At 35.1% G+C, this 12827-nt stretch overlaps 1 protein-coding gene across 1 annotated transcript; it reads right to left on the reverse strand.

The window, feature by feature from the left end:
- Positions 1-1516: 1516 nt before the first annotated feature.
- Positions 1517-3021, reverse strand: LOC149822580 (aspartic proteinase nepenthesin-1-like). The gene is made up of 2 exons (XM_089980307.1): positions 1967-3021; positions 1517-1844 (listed from the first exon to the last, which is right to left on the reverse strand). The coding sequence occupies exons 1-2, from the start codon at positions 3019-3021 to the stop codon at positions 1517-1519; spliced, it is 1383 nt and encodes a 460-aa protein (XP_089836433.1).
- Positions 3022-12827: the final 9806 nt, after the last annotated feature.

The raw sequence follows: 12827 nt of genomic DNA on the forward strand, positions 1-12827 counted from the left end.
GTTGATATTTTTTTAGAAATAGATCAACAATGATTGTCACTTCTTCATTTTCATTAAATTTATTAAACAAATTTCTGCCTATTGAACATGTCTCTCTTCCTTTCTCTCGAAGCCCCATCCATAAAGATGTGTTTTTCTAGTTGACTTGTAATAATAACCAATGCACACCTTGGGTATCAAACTTGCAATATATATATATATATGTGTGTGTGTGTGTGTGTGTGTGTGTGTGTGTGTGTGTGTGTGTGTGTGTGTGTGTGTGTGTCTGTGTGTGTGTGTGTTTCATAAAAATGAAAATGACTATTTATTAAACATAAAGCATTTTGTGATTTCATATATATATAACCAATATGTTATTTTTCTAATACATGAAATAGACAAACACCTTCAATAAGAGCTCTCCTTATTCCTTATTGCTCCCAATATGCATACACGTGTATTCAAGTGGTCGTATGTCCTCAATCAAGGGGAGGCCTTCCTCCTTTTTCATGCATTAATCAGCAGCTATGCTTCTATTTTAACGTAAATAGGACTTTTAGCGATGGTCGTGACTACCGCTAAAAGTCAATTTTCCTCCAAGAGCATTAGCGTCGAATGATGCTCGTTCGTTGATGTCCATAACCGGCCACCGCTAATGCCCTGGGTGAAAAAAGACTTTTAGTGACATATGCTAATTAAAAGTCCTTTTCATTATTGACGTGCGCGATTAGCAATGCGTGTGCGTATGTGTTTGATGATATAGGTTACTTTATATACATGGAGAGAGTCACTAGATTATGAGAACTCGAAATATGGGCAAATCCAACCATGTGGATGTGCTTGGCATAGTGAATTTGCTAGGAATCAACCAATAGATTGAGTATTTTTTATGAAAAAATGTGATTTTTGAATGTTTAAATATTTATGAAGAATATGAGCCATTGATTTTAAAGCCTTAAAAAAATATTGTTTATGCATCAAAATTGGATGATAAAAAACAGGTTCTTGTAAAACCAAGCATGTAGATCACATCCATGCAGTTAAATTCAAGAGAAAAGAACATAATCCATGAAAATCACGGTTCACACATTAGTTCTCATATTACCGATTTGGGTATTTCCCATTCGCCGGCTTGATCTAACTTTGTAGTTCTTTTGTGCACGATTTTGAACATAAATTTGGCATTGATAGAGACTCAAACTCTATGCTTCCTTCAAATGTACCTCATTTAGTCTTGCTCGGATGCAAATCATAAGTGTGTTAAACTATTTTGAGAGAGAGAGAGAGATGTTATTAAATGCCGAAAGGAAAATGCTGGAATTAGTACAAATACATGTGCTTGCTGAAACTCCAATTGAATGAACAACTTCCACTCTTTCTTTTTGTTTTTTAAAGAAGGATAAAATCAGTACAAGAGGTCCGCAGGTATCACCCTGCTACAAAACTAGCAAATAAAAATACTTCCACTCTTTCAAAAAATAAAAGCCCCATTCATGGAGCTTCCAAGGAAACAGAAGATGGTTATAGAAAGTGTGGTTCACAGTTTACCACATTCTGCAGGTGTGAAAGTGATGAGGTTGTTGCCAAGGTCGTAAAGGATGTGGAAGTTGGCCAGCATGACGCCTCCAATTATTGAAACTATGGGCACCGTTGATGGCACCAACACTGAGCAAGTCAAGCCTGTATCTGGATCGCGGATGAAATATTGGCTTCTGGAAACATCGAGATCACCACCCTCAAAATGAAAGGTAACATTAGGGATGGACGTTGATTCTGGCAATGATTGGTAGCACAGATCAAGCCCCGCCTTTGAGGAATCAGCAACCGGTAAATCGATAGCCTTCACGAGTGCATCCCTCACTCGCCTATCACAAGTAAAACCCCATATTAAGTACGCATCAGTTGCAAGTTTTGTTCAATGAACATGGGTTTAGGTACCCCATTACCCCAAATTAGAGCAAGAAATTAAAGTGAGACAGTTTCTTACATGTAAGCGGGTGGTACTATATTGGTAAGCGCTGAGCCTGAGTCGATGATGGTACCACCTACTGCTACTCCATAAGACTCGCCCCGGAAATAACCACTGGGTATTAGGAGACGCTTCCCTCCGACACTGATATCCACCAAGTTCACTAAATAAGAATCCTTGAAGAGCAGGTTAACTACCAGTGGCGTCGTTGTCGAGGCGTCTGAGCTTATCAAGGCAGCATTGTGGCCCAACACGAGTCGACTTGATTTGTAAACGGAGTCATTAAACAAAGTGAAGCAATAGGAGAATCGGTTATCGATTAACGACCCAAGTTGAGAGACGAGTGACAGCGGGCTCCGATCTAGCCCAACTATGCCAGCACCCTCATCGAAACCTTGGTTGTGATTGCCGCAGCCGAACCCAATATTCTTAAACGATATGGTTCGATTCCCTGAGCCCAAGGTGAACGTTTCTAAGGCAAGGTATCCTTGGGAAGTAGCTGGAGTCTCATAATCAAGCCTGTAGTTGCATCCACCAGTAGAATTATCCAATGTAGTTACACGCGAAGTTAGGGAGGCACAGAGAGGATTGGAGTATAGCATCCTCGAAAAGGAGGAGGAATTTGAAGGGCTAAATATTGGTTCTCTGTTAGAGCAATTGATGCATGGATCACATTGTGTCCATACAAGAGGACTACCAGTATCAACCATGGCGGAGAAGGAGCGTGGGGGTGTTCCAATAGCTAGATTCATTAAGTACTCACCGACTCCGGCCTCTACCGAAACTTCGACATCATCATCACCTTGTGCCTGATGTTTACCATACCGGATTTTCTGATGCAGCTTCCGAAGCCGATGTTTCTCTCGGCTAGCTGCTCTGTGTAATCGCTCCAAGTGGGTAAAACTGCGGTGTGCATCGACATGAATCAACTCTACATGAATGTCCAGGGTGGCCGTCGATGTCGTCATGTCAGTGGCGGCAAAGGTGGTGGTTGAGTATGATAGGAGAAGATGAGCGGTGAGCACAATGCGGAAGAAGGACGATAGGTGGTGAGATGGTGGTGCAATTGCCATGTTGGTAGTATTGAGCGTATGAACCAGGTTAGTGATGCTAAATTGTGGAATATTTATAAGCAGAGAAGGTTGTTAATTAAGAGGGAAATTGTAACTGAACATCCATTAATGTTGTGCTGGCACACCAGCTATCCATCTATTCACGTAATCTAAGATGGGGTTTTCATGGTTGGAACTAACAGCTGTTTCTTCAGTCTTTTACTAGCATTGGAGCGCATGTCTTGTTAAGGGTTACATGCGGTTGGAAGTAACTGCTGTTCGGCAAATGAGCAAGACTAAGGCAAGGGTTACCATGTGGTTCAGTTCGGACAGACCCGAAAGACCCATTTTTGCATGGGTTCGCCCTGTTTTTGTGTACGTCTACAACCAGTTAATTTGGGCCAAATATATATGAGGGCCTTTTTCTTCTTTACGTGAAAATTTTGTAGACTATTTAAATGAATTGGGTTTGGACAATCACCAAATAATCAAGCATGTATCCATTATAATTTCTCATTTCTAACGGTCTAACTGGGTCGGGTATCACGATGTCCCGCACCGATTCAGTGGACCCATGGGTTTAAGGTCGGGTTCAAAGTATATATGCGCTCGTAATGAAAACGGGTTGGGTTTTCGGTATTGCAAATAAAGTCTTGAAACCGTTCCCGCTTTTTACACATGAGACTCAAAATGCATGGTTCTCCATATTGTAAAACCAAACCCATCGACCTCAACCTGACCCCATTGTGTACCCAAACCCATCTTATGCTTGAACCGACCCGAACCTGAACCTGCTTCCTACCTGAACCCGAACCTATTAGGTACCCAAGCCAGTTTTTTATGTGAACCGACCTAAACCAAACCCGAGCCTACGATACATTTTGAATATGATGACTTTTTATTTCAACTTTAAATGATTGGTTGGTGTGAAAATATTTTTGGCATTACTTAGAATAGTTAATAAACTTCTTATTTGTTAGCTTATAATTTTCTTTTTGAATACAGTTGATTCTAATTTACTTATTTTTTTTATTGGCAGTTATTTGTATCTAAGATATCAATCATATCAAGACCCGAGCTGAAACCTGAACCTTTTAATACCCAAACCGATGATACCTGAACTTGTGAAGACACAAACCGATGATACCCGAAGCCGTTAACACATATGGGTCTATTTTTTTTTCAGCCATACCAAGACCTGAACCTGATCCAAATCAAAATGGGTCAATTACAGAGCCGACCAAATTATAAGGGACCACTAGATACCTGAACCCATTAACCCATACGTGTCCATAATTTTTAGTCATACCCAAACCCAAATTAGATTTGGGTCCTACTTTTAGACCCGATTCAGAATTGAGTCCCATAAGACCTTAATCTAAACTATCCAGTTACCCCCTAGTCAGCTTAGCGTATTGACACATATTTTCTAATTTAAAGAAGTGATTACTAAGAGTGGTTGTTGAACAAAGTAATAACGGAAGTTCAATGTTAATGGAGACAGAATCTAGAAATAACAAGCTTAAAATATATATCAACAAGCATGTTATGATTCAAAACAGTGTAATTGAGATTGTGTCCATGTGATTAATTTGGGCCGTTTAGCTAGCAATGCAAATGCATAACATCTCCATTTCTAATTATCACACCAATGCCATATCCATACTTGTATACCCAAATAAGAATGACTTTTTTTTACCTTATTTAGGTTCATATTTGTTTCATATATTGAATTACATTCTCGGCATTCTTGTCAATGACTGAAAATGTTTATCCTACATAGGCATTTTGAATAACTATTTCTTGAGCTAAGGATAGGGATAGGGATAGGGTTAGGAGAGAAAAAATGCTTAAAATTAATGTTTTAATATTATTTTAATGGTTTTAACTTGTTTCACGTCCTGATTGACACAAAATATTTTTTGAAAGATGACAGTATTGTTCGACAAAAATGACACATTTTCGAAAATGCCCCACAATTTATCAAATCTGCCGAATGAATAATAACGCAAGTTCTTAATTTTTTCTTGCCAGTTTTACCCCTCACATGTTAGAATTTTTTTATTTTTGCACATCATGATGCTAAAATAATACACCAATGAAACTCGTCAACAAAATTGCAGTGAAGGTTGCGATATTGCAAAATTGCATTGAAGGTTCCGATATTACAAAATCACATCGGAGGTTGCGACATTCCGATGACGTTCAGGTGAATATTCCAATGGGTAGTGACTTTGTGAAAATCCCTCATTAGTGATTGTTCATCAGTAGCGGTTCATCGGCAGTGGAAATCCTCAAATTTTGGCCCTCCTCCGGCGAGTTTTCTAGTGAATATTTTGTTAAAACGATCAGCAACGACATCATCCGCATTCATCAACTGAGTTTTTTCTGGTAAGGTTACCAACAACTAGGTTTCTCAATGAAATAATTTTTCACTGTTGTTTTTCCAGTAAAAACATATTTTTTTGCCATTGTTATCATTTTTTATTACGATATGGAACCAAAGTTTATTACAATAGGGAGAGAGAGTCACTAGAATATGAGAACTGAAAATATGAGAACTAATGTGTGAACAGTGATTTTCATGGATTGTGTTCTTTTCTCTTGAATTTAACCACATGGATGTGATCTACATGCTTGGTTTTACAATAACCTGCTTTTGATTATCCGATTTTGGTGTATAAACAATATTTTTTTAAGGCTTTAAAATCAATGGCTCATATTCTTCTTAAATATTTAAGCATTGAAAAATCACATTTTTTCATCAAAAATACTCAATCCATCGGTTGATTCCTAGCAAATTCACTATTCCAAGCACATCCACATGGTTGGATTTGCCCATATTTCGAGTTCTCGTAATCTAGTGACTCTCTCCATATATATAAAGTAACCTATATCATCAAACACACGCACACGCTTTGCAAATCGTGCACGTCAATAATGAAAAGGACTTTTAGCATCTGTCACTAAAAGTCTTTTTTCACCCAGGGCATTAGCGGTGGCCGGTTACGGACATCAACGAACGAGCATCATTCGACGCTAATGCTCTTGGAGGAAAATTGTTTTTTAACGGCAGTCATGACCACTGCTAAAAGTCCTTTTTACGTTAAAATAGAAGCATAGCTGTTGATCAATGCGTGAAAAAAGGAGGAAGGCATCCCCTTGATTGAGGACAAACAACCACCTGAATACACGTGTATGCATATTGGGAGCAATAAGGAATAAGGAGAACTCTTATTGAAGGTGCCTGTCTATTTCATGTATTAGAAAAACAACATATTGGTTATATATATATGAAATCACATAATGCCTTATGTTTAATAAATAGTCATTTTGATTTTTATGAAACACACACACACACACATATATATATATATTGCAAGTTTGATACCCAAGGTGTGCATTGACCATTATTACAAGACAACCAGAAAACCACATCTTTATTGATGACGCTTCAAGAGAAAGGAAGAGAGACATATTCAATAGGCAAAAATTTGTTTAATAATTTTAATGAAAATGAAGAAGTTACAATCATTGTTGATCTATTTCTAAAAACATATCAACTATGAAATTGCTGCATATGAATCTTTTCCATTAGATACATCATGTGCAGTTTGCAAAGTATCTGAACGCTCTGGATTTTCAAAACAACACTTGGTCAAAACTTTATGGATTTTTTTTTCTTTACAACAAAATTTAGAAAAGGTTTTAGTAGCAAAAATAAACGATAATGAGTTATCGATTTTAAAAAATACCAAGAAAGTCACAGGTATGTGGCCAAAGACTCATTAACCACTAAAGTATTATATTTATCAAAATAAGTTGTTTATTACAAACATTACTCTGCTTGAAAAAACAGTATTATTTAAAATTGGGTTTGAAAATGAAAGGGTTCAACATTGTTTAGAGAAACCTTGGAACTCGTTGTCGCCTTGCTCTGCATATCGCATCACAGGTTCAATACCTATATACCTCATAAAACGGGGTGTCTGGTAGAAAAATATTCAACTCAAAGCAAGTAGAAATTATGAAAATACAATGAGCCACTTAGGGACACAGATTGGAACAACGATGCTTAATTCTCCAAAACTTAGCGTATATCACAAAAGCCTCCTTAGGGCCATGATTGAAACATCAAAACTCAAGTCTCCAAGACTTGGCATATCTGTATCCCATGAATCCCAGTGAACGCTCTTCAAGCTTAGCTTAGTCATGCAAATATAATAGAGGTCTTTGCCCTATCGGTCCAGTAGTATACCGATCTCAATACCTTTTACAAGGTTATATATGAATCATTAGAACAATGCACATTCATTCATTTATTTATTCATTGATGAACCTATAATTAATGTATTGTTTCAATATTAATCATTCACCCCCACGTACACAGGAGAAGCTTAAACTTTAGCATCAATGCGATATTCTGGGGGTTTATTATTCTATGTATTTTAGATACTCTAGAGGCCTGATGACCCTGTCTATCGTGGGGTAGTAGAACTCATACTGAGATAACCCCATTAGATCATTTTGGATGCATCCCCTACTGCAGTAGTGAGGTTCAATCCTTAGATCTTAAGGATAACCTGACCTCCAAACCTCCTGAGTGGCAGGTGGTCCCTTGAACTCCTTGGTTCATAATAAATTCATGTCACTTACGGTTGTACTATCACTCTCTACCATGCTGAGCATAAGTCCTGAAGGGGTTTGGCGGCATAACCATAAATATAGGACATTCGAATGCCACTTGGGAAAATCAGTGTGTTATGAATTAAATGACATATGTACCCCAACCCCATTCAGTATTTTGAAGCACAAGCCACCCATGTGGTCAATGGACTATTGTTAAGATTTATTCATATGCATGCAAGACTCCACTCTCGGCATCTACGGTCTTCACAAGCGTTTCACCCCTTTCAGGTGGACAACCAACTCTGACCCGTCAGCCCATACGAGTCTTGTTGTATAATAGTGTTTCACATGAGCATGTATATACAACAATCACTTTTGATTGATTGCTTAGCGTATGTAGCCACAACGAGCAGTGGCCTAGTCAAGGCGCAACAACTACTCTGGTGCATCGCCCTTTACGAGTAGTGTGTCCGTATAGGCAGAGGTAGAATGAGCCATTTAGGCAGGGGCATCATTGTGTCATTCAAACTTTCTCAGACAAGTAATTTGCCAAATATTTCGGTGGCACTTCCTCTATTTGATGGAGGAAGCTTGACGATCCTTTCTACTTTATAGAAAGTAATTTTTCAAAATTTTGGCAGCACCTCCTTTATTTGACGGAGGATACACTCCGCTCTTTTTAACTTTGGTGAGCATCTTTTAGAAAATTTGGCAGCACCTCCCCTCGTTGACAGAGAAAGTGTTGTGTTCTTTTAAGCTCAATGAACATCTTTTCAAAAAAATTGATAGCACTTTCTCTCTTTGATAGAGGAAATGCTATGCTTAAATTGAGAATAGATGTGCACCGTTGTGTGTACTTTGCATTTATCATGGTTCATTGGAACCTAGGCCATGCGCAAGTGACTTAGGTGATTACGTAAAAGCGGTTTTGCACAAGCAACAAAACCTTTCCAATAGGGGTTTCTTTCATCAATCAAAGTCTTAATCAAGGACTGACAATGAAATCACATTTGGCGATAGGAGTTGACCTTCATTTATACGCTTCATTATACACATCTATATATAGTTTATGTAGGAGCCTATGTACAATATAGCACAATGGCATGAGTGAAAGCATATTTAAGGTTCGACTGGTAAAATTGAACTAAATAATTTGCAAAAAGCAAATACGTATATATATTTGTGAAAAGCAGGAGCCTTGACATCATTTGATGCGATGACAATCTTAAAAGCATAAGCAAATACATATAAATTAAAGAAAGCAAGATCCTTGATGTAGTTTGAGGTGATGACAATCTTAAATGAATAAGCAGAAATATATATATATATATAGAAAGCCGAATCCTTGGCACTTTCAAAAGCATAAGCAAATACATATATATTACGGAAAAAGGAGCCTTGGCATTGTTCGACGTGATGACAATCTCAAAAGCATAAGCAAATACGTATATATCGAGAAGAGTAGAACCTTGGTGATGTTTGGTGCACAAACCAACCCAAGCTATGCAGTAGTGCTCCAACATGGTGGTTGAGGCACTCTTAGGTCATGGTTGGCACACCATTTATGTTTGGTACGGTCACAACCAAGAGTGTCTCTTGCAACTTTTAATGAAATGGTAATACGTCGAGATCTAGACCAAAAACCGGATTGCACACTCATATTCCAAAATACATAATGAGTTAGAAATTTGATAGTTCTCTAATAAAAAATGGTTTCAAAATAAATGATGTTGATAAGTGTGTCTATAATAAAGTAGATTATAATTTTATTATTATTATTTATTTATATGTTGATGATATGATTATTTTATGTTCTAATAGTGAATGCATAAACCAAACAAAAAGATTTTTATCACAACTTCAATAATATAGAAGGTTCAATTAATAAATTAATATACATAATAAAATTTAATAATATACAAAGTTCAATTAATATATACCACAAAATTCATCGCTTTAACAGCTCATAAATGTAATTTTGCAAATTGGTGATAAGAGCACCCTGAGATTTAAGCATCTCCCTTAAATGAACATTTTCTTTCCATAAACAAGCATTTTCTACATCCACCCCAGTAGCACTTGTTGTAGCCCCAACTTTCTTCTGGATGTGTACCTTATATCCCTCTTCATCTCTATGTACATCAACCATGGATTCTCTGTTGATGTCTTTCCCACCATCGTATCATTCTTCTGGTTCATATTCAAACAGAGTGAGTGAATCCTTTTTCTTATCATTCATTGTGTAATGGATTTTTTTACTAACTACTCTAGGGCAATGGGGTGTTTGCTAAACAAAGCCAAACTGTCAGACCACTCGATTGGCTAGTTACCATTCAACTTCATTCATATTGTGCAACCGAATATTATTCTTTGTGAGGTCTCTTACATGCACAACCACATCCTCATGGTTCTCATCTACCATGTCTACGTAGGGTAACCACGTTACCTAAAACACAACCAACATCATGAATGACTCCAACAAAAGAATGAACACCTCCAACAATAGAATGAACCCCTCCAATAGATTATTTGAAGAAAACTTACATGTGCTTCAATGATGTTCTATAATTGTGCTATGCAAGATGCCCTATTGATATTATGACCCAACCCTCTTTGATCATTTATATCATCATTGTCATGTGTTTGTCTCCATATTACAACACATGAAAATTCAGGAAAAGGGTTATGTCTCAAGGGTTTTTTAGTAGATATGTGCTCACATATCCAAATCTATACGGGCAGATCAATACCATGATTATTATCATATTAACAATTTATAGATAATGAATGCAAAAAGATATCAAATAAAAAAAATGAAAGAATAAATACCTCTAACAAAACCAAAATGCCTACAATATTTTTTGTACCAATCTTGCAATCAAACAAACCTGCATACATGTGTGCAAGAACAACAACTCCTCATGCATATTTATCGATGGAAGTCAATGGTTATAATAATTCTAAATACGATCTATGAATCGACTTTTCACTTGAGTTGATGAATGAGCATGCACCAAAAAAGTAGAGCAAGAATGCTCTGATGTCGTTATACTAATTCTTTTTGTCCTTCCCTTGAAAAGTTGACACTAGCTTTCCACAAGAACTCTTTGTCAATATGGGGTGACAATGGGTCCTCAACTATAATAACTTGACCCTAGCATCATCCCATGCCTCATCATCAACATCTATGAGGACATGGCCCAAATCCCTTAATGACCCTTAATGACGTTCAGTCATTGGCTTCCTATGGTATTTCAATCTGGTAATCTATGTTACATTCTCCAATGTAATTGTCATCTCAATGTCTCCGAAGATGAATGTTGGTAACAATTTTGAAAGCAATATTTTTAAACCAAGAACTACGCACCAAATAATAATTTTAAAACCAGTTCTTGCACTCGTTGCAGAGTAGCAAGTCGGATTGTCTCCTCAAAGAATGAAACTTAGGCAAAAAAATTCACTGAACTATACTTTTATTAATAACTGGAAAAAGAAAATTTACACTATTTTTATTTACAAGCTAACTGAAAAAGAAAAGGGACATAAATAATAAAAATTCTAAACTATGCTTAGGGCCTCAAATGATATCTAGGGAGCAGTGTAATCCTCTTCTTCATGTATCCACTTCGGCCCACCCTCCTCCTTATGCTGGCACAATATAGGGACCTGTAATATAAAAAAAAAGGGACTACTACCCTATTCTAAACAATAAGCAAAGAAATATCAAATAAGCAAATTAGAGTTAACTAAATAAATAAAGAGACCTAACATTGAGGGAAAATAAAAATTATTTTAACTAAACTACAAAATAAAGAGGGACTAAATTAAAAAGGGACAAATAAGATTAATCAACTAATTATATAAATTATGAACTATAATTATCAAATAAAGAAAATTGATTATGCAAATTAATTCAAAACTAACTATTGGCTAAGAAATAATTAGTCTAAGTTAACTAAATTAATTAAGTTAAACTAAATAAACAAAAACATGAATTCAAGCAATAAAGAAACTAACCTAAACTAATTTACTAACAAGAATTAACAAAACTAACTACTTAATAAAATTCAAGAAACAATACTAACCAAATTCAAGACTACAACTAACTATTAAACCAAATAACAAAATTAATAACTAACTAACTTATATTAGTCAACTAACTATCAAACTAATGCTAACCGTATAACAAAAAGTGAAACTACTTATCAAACTAATTAAAATTAAGTAACAAATAGCTAACAGACTAACAAGATTCAAGAATTAATATGGCTAACTAATAACTAACTTAGAAACTAATCAAAAAAAAAAAAACCACTAACCAAATTTCAAGATTTGATAATTTAAATAACTAATTCAATACAAAGAAAGTAACTAACTATCTAACAAATTAATTAATTAATTAATGCTAACATACTATATGGACATACAAACTACTTTAACAAATTCTGAAACTAAAGAATAATAAAAACTAACCTATGCTAGCTATTCTAATTAACTAATCAATAAACAAAATAAAGAATCCGCTATATGTATTTTAAACTAAATAAACAATTTTGAATTGAACTAAAACTAACTACTAAATTAACATGATATTAAAACTGAAGCTAATCAATTGAATTAAATCAAAATTGATCTGCAACTAATACGATTGCATAAAAAAATAATGTTAACTATACTAAAACAGAAAACCAATAATTGAAATATAGAGCAAATTGGCTAATTAATTATTTCTAATCTAAATTAATTTTAATCTAATCTAATTTAATGACATTAAACAAACAATGCTAATTTAACTATTGTGAGAACATGAATTAACTAAATTAAAATTGCTAATTAAAAATCAGAAATAATGATTAACTATCTAATTTGACTAATTATTAAACCTAATTAAAAATAATAATTACAATAAAATAGCTATTTTCTAATCTACTTGCTACAATTAAATTTTTGGAACTAAATATTAATTATAACTAACTAATAAAAATAATAAATAACTCTAATCTATTCAGCTTAATTAAAAGAATTAAAATAACTAAGGATTTATACTACTGATTTCTAATTTAAGTTAGTAATTAAATAAAAACTAATTAAAATTAACAAAAACTAATTGACATGTACGAAAAGTAATAAGAACGTGATTTAATCAATAAAGAACTAATCTATTAATAAAAATAATCAAGAAACATTCAGATCTAATT

The sequence above is a fragment of the Nuphar pumila genome, chromosome 11 (assembly GCF_984573655.1).
Source record: "Nuphar pumila chromosome 11, dmNupPumi1.hap1.1, whole genome shotgun sequence".
Lineage (NCBI taxonomy): Eukaryota > Viridiplantae > Streptophyta > Magnoliopsida > Nymphaeales > Nymphaeaceae > Nuphar > Nuphar pumila.